At 34.1% G+C, this 24,689-nt stretch overlaps 2 protein-coding genes across 3 annotated transcripts in view; one reads left to right on the top strand and one right to left on the bottom strand.

The window, feature by feature from the left end:
* The first annotated feature begins 10,535 nt into the window (after positions 1–10,535).
* On the top strand, positions 10,536–22,999 carry LOC115714338 (beta-galactosidase 10). The gene is made up of 20 exons (XM_030643004.2): positions 10,536–10,654; positions 10,811–11,154; positions 11,541–11,636; positions 11,752–11,864; positions 11,989–12,055; positions 12,193–12,285; positions 12,711–12,854; positions 13,108–13,196; positions 14,370–14,475; positions 14,646–14,733; positions 14,821–14,939; positions 15,355–15,519; positions 16,441–16,649; positions 17,055–17,164; positions 17,774–17,883; positions 19,363–19,470; positions 20,784–20,894; positions 21,030–21,241; positions 21,985–22,321; positions 22,629–22,999. Exons 2-20 carry the CDS (start codon positions 10,966–10,968, stop codon positions 22,737–22,739), a joined length of 2,577 nt encoding a protein of 858 aa, XP_030498864.1. The 5' UTR covers positions 10,536–10,654; positions 10,811–10,965; the 3' UTR covers positions 22,740–22,999.
* LOC115714339 (beta-galactosidase 6) overlaps positions 22,896–24,689 on the bottom strand; it is a 69,279-nt gene continuing 67,485 nt past the window's right edge. Inside the window, exon 18 of one of the 2 annotated variants that reach the window (XM_030643005.2) lies at positions 22,896–23,444. In XM_030643005.2, the coding sequence (XP_030498865.2) occupies positions 23,285–23,444 (160 nt within the window). In that variant the 3' untranslated portion in view covers positions 22,896–23,284. The remainder of the gene's footprint in view (positions 23,445–24,689) is intronic. The other variant, XM_061114235.1, reaches the window with a different exon arrangement.

Here is a 24,689-nt window from a genome sequence, read left to right on the forward strand (position 1 = left end):
CCTAATATGAATTCTAAAACAATGAAAATAAACACATATAAAGTTAGAAAACCTTACAGTGGGTGCAGCGGAATAATATGACTCCTTCCGTTCAGATCTCTAGCCCTTGATTCCTTTCGTAGCGAGCATCACCAAGATCCGAACTCGGATCTTCTTTTCTCCTTCTTTGATGCAGAAATTCCATAGTCTTCCATACTATGATTGAGATACCACTTGATGTGTGTGGGCACTACTCATCTCACAAGGATTTCGAAATTTCTCTCTATTTTTCTCTCTCAATTTCGTGGCTGATAGCATGCAAGAGAAGAGACACAAAGGTTGCTTTATATAGGGAGAAGGGAGAGCACAACTTTCCAAATAAAACAATTTCCTCTTTTACTGTGTAATTGATTAACTGCCTTATTTAGTGTGATTCACCACTTTCCTATTATAGCTAGGCTTTGATTAGCAATTACATGACAATTAAAAAATAAAAATAATAATTGGGAAACACAAAGGGAGTGCTCGGCCATAGAGGGAAATGGGCCTCACTTGGATTTTGCAGTTTCCTCAATTTTATTTCAATTTCTCCAAAAATGCCATTTTTACAATTCTAATCATTTAAATGCCAAAACTAATTATTTAATAACTAAAATAGATTATTAAATAATATTGTCATTTAAAATAATTATTAATTAGACATACAAAGTCTCTTAATTAATAATTAATCCTAGAAACCCTTTTATTTACGATTTCATCCTTAAACTGTGAGAATTCATAAAGTAGACATAGTCTAACTTTTAGAATTATAATTGATTAATTAAAATCAATTAACTGAGTCTTACAAGCAGTATGGCCTCAACTAGTATGGGGACCATGGGTCTATATAACCGAGCTTCCAATAAGTCGAATCGAATTTACCAAGTAAATTCCCTAACTTATTAATTCCTCATTGAATCCACACTTAGAACTTGGAATTGCACTCTCAGTCATATAGAAACGCTCTATATGTTCCACGATATAGACACGTCATTAGTTATCCATTGTTATAACCCTAATGTGATCAATGATCCTCTATATAGATGATTTACACTGTACAGGATTAAATTACCGTAACACCCTACAATGTATTTTATCCTTAAAACACTTAACCCTGTATAAATGATATTTCACCTAAGTGAAATGAGATCTCCACCATTTATCTTCGTTTGGTTAAGCTCGAAGGAAATCATCCTTTACTTCTATTTGCCAAATAAAAGCTATAGATTCCATATTTATGTTAGCGCTCCCCCACTCAATTGTATTACCGTGTTCCCAAAATGTACGTATTACCCTGATACAAAACTGGGCTTAACTAACAAATCAAAGAACACGAATAACACTCTTGAGATTGAGCCTAACCATATCAGGATTTCGATCATGTGATCTAGGATCAACAAGTGATATTGAATTGAATAGATATTACGGTAAGTTTCAAAATCTAATTCAAAGTTCAATATCGGTCCATTCCAATGCATACTCCATGCATCCGATACTGGTAAACTTTGCCAATGTCCTGGAAAGGACATAACACTTTTCCAAGGTGTAAGAATACCTATCGCTGATTATACCATGTCAGTCTAAATCCAGTGTTCTGACAAATCAGGGAATCAACTTTTGAACATACAATAAAGATTATATTCCACTGTGTTGACAACACTATAATCTTTAACCAACTCATATGTTCTGGACTTAAAAAAAAATTCATACATTATATACATATAATCATGAAATAAATCATGTGAACCATGCAACATAAAATGTTATTTCTGATCTTTATTAATAAGTAAATCTGATTATAGGAAATGGGTTTTATTTAGGGCATAAAACCCAACAGCTCCCATATAGCATCAATGGGTAAGTAATTCATTTTTTTTTTTGTTAAATCTTGTATGTTGTTGTTATATTTAATTAAGAAGCAAACACTTTCTATTTATATAATGCCCTCTAGGTTTAGATTATAATTGTATGACATTAAAATAATGAAAAATTAAAATGGTAAAAGCCTCTATGCATAGTGGGCGGCTCAGATAAGGAAATTGGGCCTCACATTGCAACTTTCCCATTTTGTTATTTCTCATTCCCATTTTCTCAAAAATGTCAATTTTCCAATTTAACCTTTTAAATGCCAATTCTAATTATTTAATAACTTGAAAATAATTATTAAATAATATTGTCATTTAATATATTTATTAATTTAGACATATAAAGTATCTTAATTAATAAATAAACCTAGAATCTCTTTTCTTTACAATTTCGCCCTTGCTTAGTGAAAATTCATAAAGTAGTCTAACTTTAGAATTATAATTGATTAATCAAAATCAATTAACTGAGTCTTACAAGCAGTATGGTCTCAACTAGTATGGCGACCATGGGTCTATATAACCGAGCTTCCAATAAGTCGAACCGAATTTACCAAGTAAATTCCATAAGTTATTAATTCCTTATTGAATCCACACTTAGAACTTGGAATTGCACTCTCAGTCATATAGAACGCTCTATATGTTTCATGATATAGATACGTTATTAGTTATCCATTGTTATAATCCTAATGTGATTAATGACCCTCTAATAGATGATCTACATTGAAAAGGCACTAAGTTACCATTACACCTTCAATGTATTTTATCCTTAAAACACTTAGCTCCGTATAAATGATATTTCAACAAAGTGAAATGAGATCTCCACCATTTTATCTCTGTTTAGCCAAGCTCGAAGGATATCATCGTTTCACTTCTAAATTCCTATAGAAGTTATAGATTCCATATTTATGGTAGCGCTCCCACTCAATTATACTATCATGTTCCCAAAATGTACGTATCACCCTGACCCAAAAGTAGGCTTAACTAACAAATCAAAGAGCATGTATAGTACTCTTGAGATCGAACCTAACCATATCAGGATTAAGATCATTTGATCTAGGATCAACATGTGATATTGAATTGAATAGATATTACGGTAAGTTTTAATATATCTAATCAAAGTTCAATATCGGTCCCTTCTGATGTATACTCTATACATCCGATACTGGTAAACTTTGCCAATGTCCTGGAAAGGACATAAAACTTTTGCAAGTTGTAAGAATACCTATCGCTAATTATACCATGTCAGTCTAAATCCAGCGTTCTGACAAATCAAGGAATAAACTTTCGAACATATAATTAAGATTATATTCCACTGTGCTGACAACACTATAATCTTTAACAAATTCATATGTTCTGGACTTAAATAGAATTCATACATTATATATATAATCATGAAATAAATCATGAGAACCATGCAACATAAAATGTTATTTCTGATATTTATTAATAAGTAAATCTGATTATATTGAAATGGGTTTTATTTAGGGCACAAAACCCAACACATACATGTTCCCTTGATCTTCGAGGAAAAGATAACCGTCAAGCATCACCTTTGATAGTTGCCCATCTAATTAAGGATAAGTTTGCAACTGACAGCTCGGATCATTTGGCATTTGATATGAGGAAAAGTATGCACAAGGATTACGGGATCCAAATGAGTTATGAAAAGGCATGGAGGTGCAGAGAGAAGGCACTACACCTAACTCGGGGTACACCTGAAGATTCGTACTCGAAATTACCTAGTTACTTGCACAAGCTACAGTTGAGAAATCCAGGTACCATCACAGATTTTATGGTAGAGGATTGTCGCTTCAAGTATTGTTACTTCTCTCTGGGTCCTTGTATCCAGGGGTTTAGGTTTTGTCGACCTGTTGTATGCGTTGATGGGTCTTTCTTGAAGACTAGGTATGGTGGGCAAATGTTGTGTGCAGTGGCACTGGATGCAGGGAGCCATATCTTTCCGATAGCTTTCGCTATAGTTGACAGTGAAAACCACAATTCATGGACCTATTTGATGAGAAAATTGAAAGAAACGATTGGTGATGTTGAGAACTTAGCCTTTGTTTCGGATAGGCATCAAAGCATTGTTCGTGCTTTGGATATCGTGTTCCCTGATGCACACCACGGTGCATGCTACCACCACATTATTATGAACGTCAACCACAAGTTCAAGACTGGCGTCTTCACGAATCACATTTACACGTGTGCCTACACGTATTCAAAATCAGAGTTTCACAGAGAATTTGAGAATATTCGGGCAATGAATGTTGCGGTGGCACAATATCTTGAGGAAATTGGATTTGAGAAATGGATCCGGTCGTACTTTCCAGGGGTACGTTACAATGTAATGACGAGCAACTGGGCTGAGATCTTCAACAACACAACTAAGGACGCAAGAGGCTTCCCAATCACTGCTGCTGTAGCATTCCTGAGGTCCAAGTCCAAAAGTGGTTTGCTTCACGAAAAGAAAAAGCTGACAAGTGGACGAAACCCCTAACACCAGAAATGGAGGAGGACTTGGCATTGCATTATGAAAAATCTCGGTATTTGAACGTTGACTCATGTGGACCTTACATGTTACAGGTTCACCCTGGAGGAACAGTTTAGATCGGTGGCGTAGTGGACTTGCAGGAACAGACTTGCACTTGCGGCTTGTTCTAGTGCATGAAGTTTCCTTGTCCTCATGCATGTGCTGTATCTCAGGAGCGAAGTATTAGCGTGTACACACTATGCTCGCCATATTACACAACAGAATATTGGAGGAGGACATATGAAGGTACAATTATGCCAGTTGGTGACGAGGATGATTGGGAATTGCCTGATGACATAAAGAACATGACAGTTGGAGTGCTTGTTGAGAAGCAACCAGTAGGGCGACCCAAGAAGCAAATGGTTGGAAGAATTAAGAACAACCGAACTGCTTGTAATGGTGAAAGGATTAGCAAATCACGAAATTGTAGCAAGTGCGGTGCCAAGGGGCATAACAGAAGCACTTGCACCTACCGAGGTTAAAGATAAATTTTTAGTTTATTCGTATTGTGATGTCTTGGTCTATTATGTATTGTTATTTATATTTGTGGTGTAAACTATTTTTAATTTGTGGCATGAACATCTGTGTTGTACTGTTATGTATTTCTTAGAAAATTATTTTTGAACTTTGTTAAATATATGAGGCAAAAACAAGTTCTACTGATAAAATAAAATAATTTTACTGAAAAGTAGTTTGTTCAAATCGAAAAGCCTAAAAGTAAACATTGTTCAACAAATATAATAAATATAACATCCAAAGTTCATGACAAGTTCTGGTAGAATAAATCTACTCCCCATCTCTGGTGAAAGAGCGACATATGGTCATCATGTACTCCATTGAATGGTCGATCCAATAACTTATGCTCAATATGCTCTATGACGTACATTCCGCAATCGCCACTGCAATAGTAGGTAAACACAAAATTTAATAAACCATAGAAAATAATAATAAAAAATTTATGTTCATTAGTAAACATATTCTCAAAAATGCATTTAAATTACCTCAATTTTGTCTGAGGTACAACTTTATTGTCCATCATTTCCCAGTCGAATTTTCTGACCTGGCTTTCGGCGGCTGTCATTTGAGGGACCATCACCATGTAATGGGTGTCACATACACCACACTGGTCCACTAATTTGGATAATAAAAGGCACCAAGCATCCATCAGCGTCTTCAGTTCGTCTTCCGTTAGAGATCCAAGACTCGAATTGAAGACGAATAGCTTCCACAACTCAAGATTCGCCTCCATAGCGATCCAATGTTTCTGCCGGTCCAAGAAGATGGACATGTATATGCACTCCATACCCTTCCAAGACGGCAAGAATTGGTTTGGATTCCCACGAACGAGTTCAAAGAGGGACTCATCCCAGACAAAGCCAGCATGGTCAGTATTGGTCTTCCAAGCGTCCCACCGACCCTTCAAACGATGAAGAAAACCAAGATGGCATGACAGTACACTTACGTGGGTACAACTTTAGGAAGAAGTGTTGCCTCCTCCTCATCATATGGAAAGCCGCATCCAAATGCTGCACAACACATACAAATAAGTCAGCACAACCACATTACAACATTAAAAAAAAAACAAATAACAATGGTAAATAGCAGTAAATAATAACATATAATACTTAGTTAATAAACTTACATCATCAGAAAGCTATTCTTTATTCGTAAGTAGCTTCTGGAACCAAGCCACGCCATATACACCAGTGAAGACGTCCCTCAGATACTTGTTTCCAATGGTTCCCACTAACCAATTTCGAAAACTATGTAGTAGCTTCTCATCAACGGGCCGAAGCGGGTCAACATTCACATTAGCTATCGATGGCTTCATCTTCTTCTTTATTTCGGTGTACTCGTCATACCACCTTGGCCTTTTCTTCGGTCTCTTCTCCACCGGTGTTGGAACGGTCTCTAAAACCTGTACCTCTGAATCTTGGGTATCTCCAATGGATGTGATCGACATGTTGTGAGGTGTATGGAGTACATCTTCCACATCATTAGGTCTGTAATCATTGGGAAGAATGAACTCATCTCTTGGAGAGACGGGGTCTGGCTGTGGCTCTGCCTCTACACTAGGCCTTTTCGGATCTCCCACGAGTGCCAATAGGGTCTTCAAATAACCCATTATCTCTGTCAGCCCTCTCAGAATATCCGTCTGGCCTTGCTTCAAAGCAAGTTGTTCCCTCTCAACACGCTCCAATCTTGCCAGTATGGCAGAAGAGATTGGTTCCTTAGGCTGTGAAGTGCTGGGAATAGATGTTGACGGGCCAACAGGAGGATCATCTGATCTAGGAGATGGTACAGGTGGTGAAGTCTATCTAAATATTTGGGCTTCATTTGCATGCTCTTCTAATGTTGAGGCAAGCTTTTGGGCTTGGCTGGGCAAAGCATCTTGAGTTGGTTGCCCATCGTCGCCCAACACTAGTTCTTCAAAGTCAACAAATACCCCTCACCGCCGGTGATAGTCCTCACGAACTCCTCTTCATTTTTCCGAGGACATAACATGGAGTACACTGTCAACTGAAAAAAAAACTAATGTCTTATTAGATAGAATTTAAAATAAAATATATATGACTGCAAAGCGTAAAAAAAACTTACATTTAGGAAAATAAACTTGTAACTTCATCCTTCCCGAGTGTGGTCTTCTCCTTATTCTCCCAATTAACCATTCTTGGAAAGCGATGCGATTTCCTCATTGCATATTCATTGCCCAACTCCAAGATGGCCTCATAGGCCCAATACTGCAACGCTGCAGTATAGCCGTATGATGAGTATTTTGCCTCCTTCTGAGAAACTCCCTTCTCGATCTTCTTGTGCATCCGAGTCTTCACCTCTACAAAATCTTTGTTGCAAGTTTCCATCAACTTGTTGAAGGAGATCTTTCCCCACGGATACTCATAGAAGAAATCCAAGTTATCAACCATTTTTATCTCAAATGGAGGAACAACAGTCTTCTCCTCCTTACCGGTGAGGACGCCCATAACAAACAACGCCATCCCCAACTTGTACACATCAACCGCTTCTGTGCAACTCTCAAAAACTTTGCGCAGTTGGCCAAAGCTGATGGATGAATCACCGTTGAAGTACTCGACGATCAACCTTTCCGAATTTCCTTTTTCTTGAATATCTTCTTCCGTAGGCCCAGGTAATAAGTTCAACCCCGTCACCAATGCAAACTCCACCCGACTGAATCTGCATCTCTTCTTTCCCAAAAAAAAGTGTACCTCATCTGCCTTCTCAGATTTGATCTTGTGCATGAAAAACTGATGGATCAACGACCCAGAAAAAATTTATCGAAGTCCTTTCAAAGAATTGTTTAAAAGGGGATTCCTTCACTTGGTCCCATAATTAGAATTCGTCAAACTTTGCCTTGATTTTCGGATAGTAATAACTTCCACCACACCAAGTGACACTCCCTGTGTAATGCTCTGAGACTAGAATTATAAGGCGTGGCGGTCTTGTATTCTGGAAAAATGACACAAGAAAAAAATACAAGTTAAAATAAAAATTTTAAAAAATAAAAAAAATATATATATCGGACCTATATTGGACCAATATCAGACATATATCGGACCAAACTCAAAAAAACAATTAAAATAAAAAAAAACTATAATATATGAACAGGGGCATCGGATCCCATCGGGCCCAATCAGACCCACTTGAAAATAACACAAATCAGACCCATCGAACTTCAATGAGACCATATCACAAAAAATCTAACGTGCATCGGCCTAACCATCAGACCCAATCGGAACCCATCCGACCCACTTGAAAATAACACAGATCGAACAATAATCGAACCCATCGGACCAAAATGACTATGACAAAAAAATTTAACATGCATCAGCCTAACCATCAGACTCAATCGGACCCAATGAAAAATAAAAAATTACGAGAATTCGACCCCCATAATCGGGCATACAATCGGACCCCATTCGGACCCTATTAACAACTATCGGACCGAGACCATCGGACCATACATCGGCCTCTATCGGACCATACATCGGGACTTCATCATCAACCTATACCCAATACCATCGGACCTACATCGGTCCACCATCGGACCTAAATAGTATATCGACTTCCAACACAGACAACCAAAAAAAATTCTAAAATATAATCAAAACTCACACAAATCACAGATCAGGCATCACAAACTAAAATATACCCTAAATCAATGAATCATAGTGCAAAAACAAACAAATCCATGAAATTTTAAAAGAGAAATTTAAAAAATTACCTTAGACATGGTGCGGTTCTCCTGGGTGGGTCTCCTCCTCCATGCGGCGGTGATGACGGTCGGATAGTGGGTGTGTCTCGGTTGGAGTTGACTGGGCATGGTTGTGTGAGGTGGCTGGGATCGGGCGAAGTCGAGTCCACTGGGCGTGGTTGTGTGAGGCGACTGGGATCGGGCGAAGGAAAGAGGGACCGAGAGAGAGTTTGAGTGGAAGAGAGAGAAAGGGATTGGGATTTTGACAAAGCTATTTTGGGGGTTTTTGAAAATTGGTCCTATTTTAAAAATTACCTACACTAAGGGCTTGTTTGGAATGCCGTATTAAGTCGTATTGTATTGTATTGTATTGTATTATATTGAATTGAATTATACATTATATTTTTATATAATACTATGTCAAACTTTAAGTTATACTAAAATATTATATATTTAAGTGTCCATAAAAGTTAATACCACATATAGTTTTACATAAAAATATTGCATAAAATACAATTCAATATAATACAATACAATACAATCGATCTAATACAGCGTTCCAAATGAGCCCTAAGTGTTCTCCAAACTAATTATGTATTAAAACATGCATAATAATTCAAATTTCCATTTATAATCGCAGAGAAACATATATATAATGAAAAACTTAATCGCATTAATGCTACAATTGAGGCAGACCAATCTCTTTCAGAAGCCTTTTCATCGGGCATCAATTTTTCGACAGCTATGAAGCTTGTTAGATTTAATTTTATTTTAAGTTTTCTTTTTGTTCCAATGGTCTATTTTAAGTTTTCTTTTTGTTTTATTTAGGCTTAATAAATTTTAATAGTGTTTGTTGAATCACTTGTTGAATCAGTGAGCCATGTACATAGCATTAAGATTGAGATTTTTTTTCTAATATTTGAATCATTGTCCCCTACTGTTTATTTTTTGATGAGTGATTCAGTTAAAAAAAGTTTATAGTTTATTGTTTTGATTAAATTATTTATATATATATTTATGTTACTTAAATAAGATCTAAATGTATATATATAATTTATAATTTAAATTGATAATTATATTCATTCAAATTCTTAATATAAAGCTGTATTAAATCAAATTAAATATTATTTTTTTAGAAAAATATTTAATATAGTGGCACTTTTTGTGTGTCACTATATCTCTAAAAATATTAATAAAATAGAAAAAAAAGAGCATATAGTGACACTTTATGTGTGTGGTTGTTAACTTTTTAGTATGACAAAATTTGACACGCAAAAAATAAATGCAAAAGATTTCAGTGACACGTGTGAAGTGTCACTGAAAATTATCTTTCCAGTCACCCTCATTAGTGACGCGCGTTGAAGTGTCACTATACATTTTTAGAGTTACTCAATGTGTGTCACTAAAACTTGATTTTCTAGTAGTGTAGGTTCGGCCGGAGGTTTGTGGACTGGGGCCAAGATGGAATCCAGGTTCAAGGTCGGGGTCAGGGTTAGGGTCAAGTTTATGGTAAAGTCAATACTAAACATAGTATTGTCTTAAATAATATCAATACAACACAATCAAACACAATATTATTTAATACAATAAAATATAATACAATGTTCCAAACGATCCCGTATGTTTTATTTTATACGCTTATCATTATTGTACTCTTATTATTATTGTAATGATATATGTTCATTTAAAGAAACAAATTATATAACTTAAAAAGTTAAATAGTTTAAGGACAAGTAGCAGCACCAAATAATACTCTTACCAGTTTTATAAATCCCGAAAACAAAGGCAACTGTTTCGGAACCTTATTTTTCTTACGGTCATGTGCGTTTGCTGCTTGAACGGTACTAGAAATAGAAAGAAGCAAAAACTTCATTTCATTTATAAAACTCTGTTCTGTTCTGTTCTGTGGGATATTATTACTGTAGAAAATAAACTTTGAGAATCAGAGATAATATTATTAATATGTTGTCGTAGTAATTTTGATGTTGAGAGCGTCGGTGTGTAAAATTCACGTTGCATTATTCCAAAATCGTAAGTAATTGTAAAATTCCCATTATTTTATTGATAATTTTCTTTTATTAAATTTTATTATCACCGCTGCATAATAAAATAAACAAAAGACAACAATATCTGATATCTTTGTGATGTGTCTGACTAATGTCTCTGGACCTTGGTTGGGTCTTGCAGTTTCACTCTCTTTAATTATTATTGTTATTGCTGACCTCAACACGCTTCTAATCGCTCCCCATAAATACGTACGCTGCTCTCCCTCTCTTTATCCAATGCACACTCACTCTTCTTAACTCTACTCTAATAACTGTCTGAACAAGAAGAAAGAGGCTATGGAGGTCTCCTCCTCCATCACCAACCGAATCTCGACTCTGCTACTTCTGCTATGCCTCTTCGCCTTGTGCTCAATCACTTCGTGTCTCGCAACCAATGTCACCTACGACCGTCGCTCTCTACTCATCAATGGCCAGCGGAAGCTACTCATCTCTGCTGCCATTCACTACCCGCGCAGCGTTCCAGCGGTGAGTCATTATTGCAATTATTTCATTCTCTCTTCTTTCTACCTGAAATTTTGTTGATTGTTTGTTAATTCATAATGTCGAAGAAAAGAAGAGAAATACTTCAACATTCATTATCTCTTATGTTCAAATGGCTCTAATGAGACCTAGGACACTAGCTTTCTTGCGTTCAGAATTAGAATGTCACTTGGCGTTCATATATTTCATCCTATTTTTTTTTTCAGTTGATTTTCGTGTAATGGGTTCTTTTCTCACTATACACAATTACTTAGTAAATGTGTGGTCCGAATTTTGCCCTCTTCTCATAAGAATGAACAATTGAGTTTCTCACTAATATCTTAACAATGTAGCGATGACACTGACTATGAAATGATTGTGTTTTATGTTAGATGTGGCCTGGGCTTGTTCAAACTGCGAAGGAAGGAGGGGTTGATGTTATCGAAACCTATGTGTTTTGGAATGGTCATGAACCTTCCCCTGGCAATGTATGTATGAAGATTCAAAGTTTCAGTAGGTTGGATCTGAAAGGAATTTATCATAATAATTAAATTGACTTGTTTTTCTTCTTCTTCTTCTTCTTCTTCTTCTTCTTGGCATTAGTATTATTTTGGAGGACGATATGATCTGGTCAAGTTTGTGAAGATTGTCCAGGAGGCTGGCATGTTATTGATTCTTCGAATAGGGCCATTTGTTGCGGCAGAATGGAACTTTGGGTAAGTCTCTACGTTCCAGATTATCACAGCAGTTCCTTTTCTTGTGAAGTAAGAGTTACTTGGGCAGATGCCTAAAGTTTTCAGTTCTCTGTTGCACTTTCTCTGATTTGATTATGTATAACAGCGGGATTCCTGTTTGGCTGCATTATGTGCCTGGTACCACATTCCGAACTGATAACGAACCGTTTAAGGTACTAATGTGGAGTCTTAGAAAGCTGCTCAGCTTAGCTAGTGTCATATTCTATCTAGTAATGCAATTGTTTCGTATTTAGAATGAAGTGTGTTGCTGCTGTCTTCTAATGGACTTCTATAACTTGCTGGTAATCAGAATCATATGAAGAACTTCACAACTTTGATTGTGAACCTAATGAAGCAGGAGAAGCTTTTGGCACCTCAAGGGGGTCCCATTATCTTAGCCCAGGCAAGTATCATTTTCAAGTATGGAAATTATTTGATATTATCCAACTGAGTTCTCTTCTTAGAGAATGCAGTGTAGCTTTCATGAGAAATTAAAAAAACCTTGAAAGGGTTCTAGTGATTTATGATGTTTTAAGCTATTGGTTGTCTGTTTTCAAGTTTCTATTGTTGCACAATAGTAATTCTGGATGTTATAAGAGCTGCTGTGCTTAGTAAATTCAGGTATAGGTGCTGTACATATATATAAATATATTCTTTTTTTTGTGCTTACTACAAGAGATGATCATAGTCTTTGTTTAACAATCCCTTGGTGAATGGGACTATTTTTGGGATTTGAATCTTCTAAGGAAATACTTTTCTGCTGTATATTCTTCCAAACATTTGCTAAAAAATCTTATAATTTTGTTTTGAATCCTCTTCTTATTGCAGATAGAAAATGAGTATGGGTACTATGAAGGAGCATACGGAGAAGGTGGTAAACGATATGCCATGTGGGCTGCTAGCATGGCTGTATCTCAAAATATAGGTATCCCTTGGATAATGTGCCAACAATTTGATGCTCCGAGTTCTGTGGTAAGAATTTTGACATAGCAAATTTCAATCTCTTGTCAGCTGGTATTATTGTACTTTATCCCAAGACTAGGTAGGTAGGCTCAACATTTTGTGCATATTACTAACTACAGATTAGACATGCACTTCTAGATGATTCTTATATTTTTTTGGCTTTTAGAAACGACACTTCTAGACGAATTCTTTATTTTAAATGTTATATACAATGAAAAAAAATGACAATATTCAGCTCAAATGTTATTTTTCTTTTTGGCAGATTAATACATGTAATTCATTCTACTGTGACCAATTTACACCCATATACCCGGACAAGCCCAAAATTTGGACAGAGAATTGGCCTGGATGGTAATTTAGTTTTCTATTTTTTTTTTAATTGTTTAATAACCATGTGAAGTTTTTAAAAGAAGAACCAAAGTCCTTCTGGAGTCTAAAGCTCCGCATGGAACCTTTATTTTTGTGAGGGTAAGGGTGAAAAAATATTGTTTTTCCCCTAAAATTCAGAGTTTGTATACACCTCTAACTTCAATAACAGGAAGGAGAAAATTATGTATATATATTTTCTCTTCCATTCATTTAACCTGTAGAAGTTAAGCAGAGTGCAACCAAAAGATATGCAAACAAGAAAGCAAAGATACAGTCAGGAAACATGGAGAACCATGGTCAACTGAACTACAAATTAATATTTTTATTCATTTCTGCTTATCAACCTTTCTAATGATGAAGATAGTGCCTGCAAAATGCAGGCTTTCTTTCATCTGTCTAATCCCTTACTATTGTTTGCAAATACCACATACTGGGAGCTTGACTATTAATAAATATTTATTTAGGTAACCAATACTTCATAAACTAAACCAGTGTTTAAAATAAAGGTTTTAAGCCTTGTGGGTTTTTTTTTTTGAGGAGAGGAAGCCTCAAGGGGTAAGCCTCAGGGGTACGCCTCAAATATTTAATTGAAAAGCTATTTTCAGAACACCTAAAAATATCAAAGATGAATAATGTCTTTTAGAATTCAAGCATACCATAAAATATGTCATTGAACTCAAACTAAAACAAAAGGATAACTTTTGTTTCTAAAACTAGAATCCTAGATTCTTCTATCTTAGAATAAACTTCAGCAGTAATGGCATGATGATTTAGAAATCATCATCTATTTCATCATTGACGAATTGTTAGTGTAAAATTTCCTTATCATTATCACCCTCATTGTCACCGTCAATATCCTCTCATCCAAGTCTCCATGTCACGCACTTCTTTTGCATCTTTTTGGAGCTAATGGGCATTTTTTGTTTTTTAAAAAAGTTATTAAACTGAGCTTTAAGTTATTTAAGCTGGGAATCCGCGAGGATGGGGATCTCTTGCCAACTGGCGGGTCTTGCAACTGCCACGTGTATAGTCCAAATTCTGGGATAACACCTATAATTAATTATTCTTCAAAAGGTCTAGTCGACCATTCTGCCACAGAAACAGAAATAGGTGTCAAAGTATTTATGCATTTAAAAGTGAGTTAATTATCTGCAGGTTTAAAACATTTGGGTCCCCTGATCCTCATAGACCAGCAGAGGATGTTGCTTATTCAGTGGCTCGCTTCTTTCAAAAAGGTGGTAGCGTACATAATTACTACATGGTATTATTCTCAATTTCTTTGGCATGTTCTGTGGTAATTTTGTGTAGCATTTCTTTCCAACCCGATAAACTTTTATCTCATGCATTCTATATTTCATGTCATCATTGTTATTTTACCCACATTCTGTTTATGGTATCGATGTTCCTAACTTATATTCATTTGTGGTTTAGTATCATGGTGGGACAAATTTTGGTCGCACTGCTGGTGGACCTTTTATTACTACCAGTTACGACTATGAAGCACCGATTGACGAATATGGTAATCATTACATGATTCTCACATTATCGATTTGAAATTTTAATACTTGAATTGATTTTAATACATAATATGTAAATTGACTTGCAGGGTTACCCAGGCTCCCAAAATGGGGACACCTTCGGGAGCTACATAAAGCTATAAAATTATGTGAGCATGTTATGCTCAATAGTGATGCAGTTAATATATCGCTGGGTCCTTCTCTGGAGGTAATTTTCCCCACCTGGATAATTAATCTCCTTAATGACTTCTAGATGTTGACTTTATAATCTTTCCATGATTGAGATTGTAAAATCTGGCAATGTAATGGTTCATGTAGTTTCAACTTGTAATTATTATAGGAAAGCAACGGTAAAATTTACTATTGACTCAATTTAAGAAAGGAATAGAAGCAAACGAAAAACTACTGACTGCTCTAATTTTTTTTTTGAAAAAGAGACAGAGGCCATTGTCTTAAGACTGGCCCTTACCCGATATAGGGTTTAGGGTATATTCTTGTCATATTTTGTCTTGAGTGACTGGAATATCTATTTTTTATTAGTCCATGGCGTCATTTTGTATTTGTCTAATTCCATTGCTTCTGATGCTACCGAGAACAATTACTGATCGATTACCACAATGTAGGCTGATGTATTCACAGACACTTCTGGAGCATGTGCTGCATTTCTGGCTAATGTAGATGATAAAAACGACAGGACAGTAGTATTCCGCAATTCATCATATCATTTGCCTGCATGGTCTGTTAGCATTCTGCCTGATTGCAAGAATGTGGTTTTTAACACAGCTAAGGTACCTTTCTTATTTTCTATTCACCCCTAAGATACTATATAGTGCGATTACCCTGAAGCATTCTTTTTGTTTTCTTTTTTATTATCTCCATCCGGAATGGGGAACTTAATCCCGACAGAAAAAGAAAAAAAAAGGAAAAAAGAATAATTTGTAAATTAGTTTACTTTCTGCGAGTAGATTACTGTTTTGGCTTTAAAAGGATCCCACATCCAAGGTAGAGTGTTCATTCTAGTCTAATTCACTATTTGATGTTAGATTACTGTTTCAACAGTCCCAAGAGATGCACTCGGTTCCCAGCACAAAGAGCTTTCCCGGTCTATTAACAGACCCGAAAATACTAAAACGAATCTGAAACAACAACCCAGAAAAGTTACTCAACAGTTTTTTCTTGAGTCTCTCTATACAGTGCACACAAGATGACTTGTGTTATCTCAATTTAGCTACTAGCTACTAGGTATCTTTACATTGACATCTAAACCCCGACATTGAGAAAGTTAGTTTCAACCACCAATGAACAAGCTGCAGTCTTGAAACTTGGACTAAACTAACTTAATTATTAATTAACAATTAAACAACTCGAGACAGCCTTAACAGCTTGTAATGTCACACATTCTTGAAGAGTAGAACTTTGCGAACTGAACACAAAACTCAGTTGTAGTAAGAGACTTTCATGTCTTAAGATATCCGTGTTGTTTGCTTCTTTTGTGTCTTTTGCTGATTGATCTATTATGTTCGGTCAATAAAAATGCATTTATTTAACATGACTTATATCAAATGATAGAAAAGAAAAAACAAGAGAGGACTTGATGATTTAGAAGTGTTTGTGGAGAGATAATATGGCGTGAGAGGTTATTTATGTTTCTTTGTCATGTATTATTTTTCCTTTTTTGATATTGAATCAATAGATCTGATATTTAACAGGTTGGAACCCCAACTTCCATCGTTGAAATGGTAGCGGAGAAGTTGCAGCCATCAGTAAGTACCCCAGAGAAGAACTCAGAAGCTCTCAAGTGGGAAGTATTTGTTGAGAAAGCTGGGATATGGGATAAAGAGGATTTTGTCCAAACTGGCTTTGTAGATCATATCAATACCACAAAAGATACTACTGACTACCTTTGGTATACAACAAGGTTTGTTTTCACCCTTGATGTAATGACGGTTTCCTAATGTTTTTTTCTTCTTTAATAATAGATAAAAGGATGGATTCCATGTCTATCACATGGTCTAGCTATTCAAATTACAACCAAACTAGAACTTACCTAGCTTAATAATCTGTGATCTCATTAGCTTTCTAGAATGAAAAGTTATAATCATATTTACATCCTTCTGTCCTCATCATTAGTGTCTAGAATCATAGGGGCAGCTATAGGACAAGTTGTTTATAACACGAGTTTATTCTTTTAGTTTGTGATATTAAATGGGTTAACATAATAGTTTTATTATTTGCTTGTGATTTTAGACCATTAGACAATGGAAGTTGAAGAAAGTTTGTGAAGTCAAATATAATTTAAGATTCATATTTTCATGTATTGCAGTATATTTGTTGAAGAAAATGAAGGTTTCTTAATCAAAGGGAGCCAACCATTTCTTATAGTTGAGTCAAAGGGTCATGCTCTTCATGCCTTTGTGAACCAAAAACTTCAAGGTCATAATCTATCTTCAAGTCTCGTTTGTCTTTTAGTAGTAACTAAAAGTAAAACGATGTGCAAGTACTAAAATGATAGTACAATTTATTTAGTGTATGCAGCTGGGTTTTAACTCTTTTGAAAAAGTATATTGCCGGTGAGTAAAAGCTGTAAGGAGAATAGAGGGGGTTTCTAAGCTCTTGCAATTTCTTTTTTTCAAAGACTGTTAACATAACTATAGATTGCATGTTGGACTAATATAACTGGGAAAGCCCAAGACCTACCACACAATAGTTGTAATTGGCGGTTCAATTTAGTCCTTTAGCATTTTTTCTATCCTATCCTTGACAAGCTCGACTCTACTGTAACTGCAGAATACCTAGAAAAACTTTTTGTACAATTTGGAGAAATTTAATTGACATCATAATGTCTATATTGTTATTTAACTGCTAAAACTGCTCAGATGTAGATGCTTATATTACCACAATCATGTTATCTATGCTCTTTGACACTTGCATACTTATAGGTTTATTAACATTGAAAATTAATGCACATGAGGATTGTGTAACATTCATGTCATCAGATCTCTGTAAATTTTCTAAGTTTTGCATGAATTCATTGAATTTCAGGTACTGCATATGGTAATGGCACGCATTCACCTTTTAAATTTAAGAAGCCTGTTTCTCTTAAGGCAGGGAAGAATGATATCGCTCTACTAAGCATGACAGTTGGCCTGCAGGTACTTCTATTATTTTGTTTGTTACTGCTATTATTTTCATTACTAGTGATGATATTATTGATAGCGACAACATAGTTGAGTGGCAATGATTGTTCTTGGTAGTCATAATGTTTTACTTATCCAGAATCCTGATATGCAGATGTCATCTGTAATAGCTATGCTTCTCGGGAAAATGTGGCTTATACATAAATATATAATTTTAAGTACTCTGAATGATCTAGATATCTCTTCCGTTCCAAACGGTCTTCACATGGTCTTGGATTTACATTATACAATGCCTTGCCTTGGGTGTTAGGGAAAACTGTGGGAATAATTTTGAAGAAAAAGTAAAGATTTCTGAATATTAAAATTACTTTTTGATAATAATTAAGATCAGTTTGTAAAACTTGAACATAGATATAGATATATAGAAAGGGCTAATTTAAATGGATGACGAACTGTCTTGTTTTTTTTGTTTATTTGTATGGACTATCTTGTTAACTAGTCTATTTTTAATATTGAGATTCACCATATAACAAGTAGTTCACTAATTCATCTTAAAACGAAAGATGACGAGTATGGGAATAATTTTGAAGGAAAAGTAAAGATTTCTGATATATTAAAATTACTTTTTGATAATAATTAAGATCAGTTTGTAAAACTTGAACATAGATATAGATACATAGAAAGGGGTAATTTAAATGGATGATGAACTGTATTGTTTTTATTTATTTATTTGTATGTACTATCTTGGGAACTAGTCTATTTTTTAATATTGAGATTCACCATATAACAAGTAGTTCAGTAATTCATCTTAAAAAGAAGGGAACACAAAAAAAGAATTGCATTCCACCATGGTAGTTGCTTTCTCAAGCAGGTCTTCCCCTAAGCAAAATATCCAAACCTGTAGCTCTCTGTTCTTGCAGTCTATCGGGTCATTCTCATCACAGCAAAACACAGAGACGGTTTCGTACTTGACCCTAATTTCTGAGTCTGTAAGCCAGCAGATAAAGGAGTACTGTTTGGGCACTGTGGTCTCTGGTGTTTTAAAAAACAATGATGTCCTATAACTGGACTGGTTTGCTGTCACGAGCAGGTTCCTGTCCTCTCAATTCGTTGAGCTAAATCCCGATTGCTGTCCCCTCAATTCATTGAGTTAAATTTTTTAAGAAACTAATTAAAAACACACTACATCAAATGACCTAAATTAATTAATGTCATATATTTGAACGAATATATATTAAAAAATTGAAGAAAGTGGTTTTCGTGATGTTTTAAGAAGCTGGTGTATGATTTAATGTAAAAATTTGAGGTAAAATAAAGAAAGTGGAGTTTTGATGATGTATTTTGAAGGATAAAGTATAGAAGATGTTGAGAGTGCTCAATGCTCAATATAAATAGTACTAAATTATTTAATTATGTTTTGGTAAACCCCATTTAGCAACAATGTGCTTAATGCTCTGCCTTTTGAAGTCCTCTTTGCTGTTTTTGATTCTGTAGAATGCAGGATCTTTCTATGAATGGGTTGGTGCAGGACCAACTCACGTTGAGATTAGGGGATTCAACAATGGGACTGTAAACTTGTCCAACTCTACTTGGATTTACAAGGTACTTTCCTCTTTTCTAAGCACATGATCTTCAAACTCCGGTTCTTAACTATTTAAATTATCTCTGAAATGGTTCTAATTTGAAATTTCAGTTACCTGAATTTGTAGGCCTTGTATTTAGTATTCATTTATAAAGTTTGAAGAGTCAGCTGATGACATTTTAAGGGATTATATCATTTTGTTAGTCTTTGAACCAACTTAGCATTTGATATCTTGTTTTAGTGAATCAATTTACAATGGTCTATTTTCACAAATTTCGGTAAATAATTATGATTACCCAAATTTAACAAAATTGGTGAAAATGTGTAATTTTGAACTGATTTAGCATCTAAGAGCATCTCCAATGAAATTGTAAATAAGTAGTGAAAAGCTAAAATATAGCTCATTTAATAAAAAATGTGCTCCAATGGTGTGCCAAAAAGTGATGTAAATTTGGCACATATCAAATTTTATGCCAAAGTTGGCACAATATTTGCTATGGTGTAAAATTTACACGACAATAAATGCAGTACTTTTTCATTTACATTTATGTCATTTTTATTATTTTATTAGTATATTTAACTATCACATTAAATTATAAAACATTTATATTATTTTTTTATTGTCTTACATATTAAAATTATAATAAAATTGATTATAAAGTTATTAGATTTTTTTTTTTAATAAAACATTAATTAGATATTAAATTTTACATCAAAATTTTGCAATTGTCTATTGGAGCACAAAACTTAAATTTGGTGTAAATTTACCACAAAATTATTTTTTGTGTCAAATATAGCACAATTTTTACATCTCCCATTTGAGATAGTCTAAGGTAACAAAAATACTATTTTGGTTCCAGGATAAACAACATCATTAAAAATTGTGTATTCCCATATTATTATTATTGTTTCACATAAGTGGTTAACGTGTTTTATTATTGAAGAAAAATCCTGAACATTTTCTCGGACGGTTTATGATGAGTCTCATACAATTTAGTTTAGCTGCAATTTTTATTTTTTAGAAAAGACCTTATTGTGACAAACCTTTACTTATTAGCTTTGGGAATCAACCAAAAAGTCATGTGTCTTGTGTAAATCTCTTGGTAACCTTTCATTTATTATTTTCTTTGTTAGTTTATAGCACTTTTAAGGGTATTTGTTGAAAATGGCACATCATTTAAACCAAACTAACCAATAAGATGTAAGTTATTTAGTCGAGAAGGGACCTATACATAGCTTGAATGATCCCAAAAAACGTTTTAAATTTTTTTATCCGAATGATTTTATCAGAGTATTTGTTTAATACTTGTTTCTTACCTGTTCTCATATTCAGATTGGTTTGCAAGGAGAGCATTTAGGCATTTACAAGGCAGATGGTATTAATAAAGTAAATTGGGTTGCTACCTCGGAACCACCAAAGATGCAACCTTTAACATGGTACAAGGTAAATACTGGGATCCGGGGAACATTATGGTTTTCGTATTACAGAGGCTGATTGTTTCAGTTGTATTATTACTTTCTTTTTATGCCGTTGAAAGTAAGAAAAACAAAGTACTCACTCGGACTCGGAATATTGCAGGCTGAAATAAACCCTCCACCAGGGAAAGAACCTGTGGGGCTGGATATGGTTCATATGGGAAAAGGTCTAGCTTGGTTGAATGGGGAAGAAATTGGAAGGTACTGGCCAAGGAAGAGTTCTATAGATGATGGATGTGTTAAAGAATGTGATTACCGAGGAAAGTTCATGCCCAACAAATGCTTTACGGGTTGTGGAGAACCAACTCAAAGATGGTAAGACTAAGTCAATAAATATACTCAAAGATGTTTCCCTTTCATTTCTTTGCTGCCAAGGCTGAGTAGCGTAGACATGTGGATCTTCAGTAGTCACTATCATATAAGTATATCTAATTTTGTTTTTCAGTTAATGAGAGTGTATGTGAGTGGTCTTTGAGTATTTGGTAAATATATCTCATGAAAAAACAAACAATTATGTAGCACAAAATAAAAATAAGGTGCTTGGGTTTGATCTGAGGAAACTTATAGAGTGAGCTTAATACTTAATAGCTCGAAGGTTTACTTTCTCTTTTACCAAGATTTAATAACCACTGAAACAATTTGTCAGTTGAGGCTAGCTCAACTGGTTATGATTTAGCTTTCAGAAAAGGCTAGTATTTACTATGTCCAGAAGTTTATAAGCCATCTATCAAACTTGCAAAAGCAAGCAGGAATGCACAGGCGCTCTGCATGCACACTTTTAATGTATTGCCTAGTATATAGTTATTGTTATTTCAAAACCAAATTTGAAGTTTTATATACTCTTGGTGCCTGGCTGTGGTGTACTCGTTCTCTGTTATGGTTACTAATGTGAAGATATACTCTTAAATTCTTAATGGTAAACGATTGTGATAGCATAGTGGGTGTTAGCACTTTTTTTGTTTCTTTATTTCATCTTGTAAGATCAAATGTTTTAAGATTTATTAAGTAATTACTGCATTGTTAAAGAACCTTACAAGGCAGCAATGTTTCTCGAACAGGTACCATGTGCCCCGTTCTTGGTTCAAGTCATCTGGAAACATTCTGGTGATCTTTGAGGAGAAAGGAGGAGATCCATCAAAGATTACTTTGTCAAGGCGGAAAGTAACTGGCCTCTGTGCTCTTGTTGCAGAGGATCATCCTTCTATTAGACCTGAAGCTTGGGAGAAAGAAGGAAGTGGAAGTAACAGAAATGTTCCAACTGTCTACTTGCAATGTCCTGAGAATACCCTTGTATCTGCTGTAAAATTTGCTAGCTTTGGAACTCCTTCAGGAAACTGTGGATCTTATACCAAGGGAGATTGCCACGATCCTAATTCCATTTTAGTGGTTGAAAAGGTAAGGACTGCATCAATTCCTTTTCTATATATTTTAAGCAGTGTGAATAGTGGAATTCTAGAATCCCTTTCACTGAAAGTACAATAAATATACAATTAATGTGATTACATTTACAAATGCACCTAGAGTTTCAGAACATAATGCCACAATATAAGAATACTTGCATACACTTCAATATATGTATCTGCACTATTTTTATTTCTCTCTTACTGTTGCTGCTTATTATTATTATTATTATTATTATTATTATTATTATTATTATTATTATCACTTTTGCAACTTCATGATATATTTAACTGAAATGCAGTTCTGCCGGAATAAGAACAACTGCGCTATCGAATTGAGTGAAGAGAATTTCAGCACTAGTACGTGTCCTGGTGTTAGCAAAAGGCTTGCAGTAGAAGCGATCTGCCGATGAAACTTTGAAGTTCATCAGTGTGGAATAGATACATCACACAAAGTGAAAAAAGGAAACGCTTTGTGAGTTTTGAGAAAATTTGTTTAGTTTTTATTCCTGTCACCGGAAGAGTATGAGTAAGTTGTACCGTTTCAGTATTATTAAACTAAATTTGTATTTGTTTTTTTAATGAAATGTAATTTGTAATTTATGATTATTTAGCTAAAAATATTAGTCTCATATTATTATCATGCTCAAAAAATTAACCAAAATTTATAAAATACTCTCTCAGAATGTCATACATTACAAATGATCATACTATTCTTGTGATATTTTAATATTTTTTATCGTACAATAATAAATATAAAAGTACAATAAACAAAATACATTAGTATTTTGAACGGAATTATCTCTATATAATTTCTGCATTAAGAAAAAACGAACATATGTGCATTTCTCACATATTATTTCATATTTTTATGAATTATATTCACATTAACTCATATTTTTTAGTGATAGTTCCATACATTGTAAAATAATTGTAAGATAAACAAATTATTTCAGCATTAGAAGGATGATTGGTGGAGGTGATTGAATGAGTTGTTTTCATTCAAATCGGTGACAAAAATTATGTCCAATGTAATTTGAAGAGGATTTCCACCAACTTCTTCAAGCAACACTAAAAGGTTTTCTGATTCTTTGAGAAATGATCGAGGGATGTGGTACCTAGAAAATAAATTAAAGAAAATTGAAACAGATCAATGTGAGAATCACAAATACAAAAATTATACTGGTACTATTGGGTGATTTTTTTTTTTTAAATAAATAAAAAATAACAAATTATTAGATGTTGCTACGTATAGGGTCAATATTTAGTTAGTTAAACCTAAATATAATTAATCCACTTAAATTATTGCAATTAATAATAAATTTGTTCATATTGTTTATTTTTTTATTAAAAATTATTTTCAAATTTTGATATTTAGAATTAGTTAAATTTTAAATATTATTTTAAATTAAATTTGAATATTTTGATAGCTTAACCAGATGAGCATTTTCATTAATTCCGAAGATAAATTTAAGACGAATAATAATTTTTGTTAATTATTATTACAAAGTATAATGGTAATTTTTGTTTTTCAATGATTATTAATACATTGAATATTATTAATTTTAAAATTATGATATTAAAAAAAAAATTAAAATAAAATTAATATACGTGACTTGACACGTAAATTTATCTAGTATATATATATGTATGTGTATATATTAATTTAATATAAGGAAAAAATTATTCACTAGAAAACTGTTAATAATTTTTTGTTTTATTATTATTATTATTATTATCGAACTTAATTATAAAGTTCATCATTTAAGTGGTAGTGCTTCCATTAAAAAAAGTGTTAATAATTTATGTGGGAAAATTACGATTAAATGTACAGAATCAAAATGTCAATACTTTAAACAGTCAAACGATTAGCAATGACAAATTATCAAACCGAAAATAATAATCGGATAAAAATAGGCAAACAGAGTAATGAAAACCAAAAAACAATAAATGTAAGAAATAAAGAAATCAACACCAAGATATATACTGGTTCAAGTCCAATAGATCGATGTGATCTATGGCTCTACTCCAGTTTTGAAATACCACCGAAATCTTTCTTTATTGATTGAGCAAGAATAGGTACAATACAGTCGAGACGAGATTCTCTGTTGAGTCCTCACTAAGTGTTTCAACTCTCACACTTACACCTAAGAATCTTCTTCATCTACAAAATATTCTTCTACAAAACCCAAACCCAATCTCTCTCTTTTCTCTGCACCTCTCTCTCTACCTCTCAATCTTTTTTCTCTCAAACTCTCAATCTCTTCTCTCTGAGTTCTTAATCTCGTATCTCCGATCTCTTCCTAAAATGATAAGTGAATGTGGTATTTTTAGGCTTAGGATCAAGATCCTAAAGTCGGTGG

The sequence above is a fragment of the Cannabis sativa genome, chromosome 4 (genome assembly GCF_029168945.1).
Source record: "Cannabis sativa cultivar Pink pepper isolate KNU-18-1 chromosome 4, ASM2916894v1, whole genome shotgun sequence".
NCBI classification, from domain to species: domain Eukaryota; kingdom Viridiplantae; phylum Streptophyta; class Magnoliopsida; order Rosales; family Cannabaceae; genus Cannabis; species Cannabis sativa.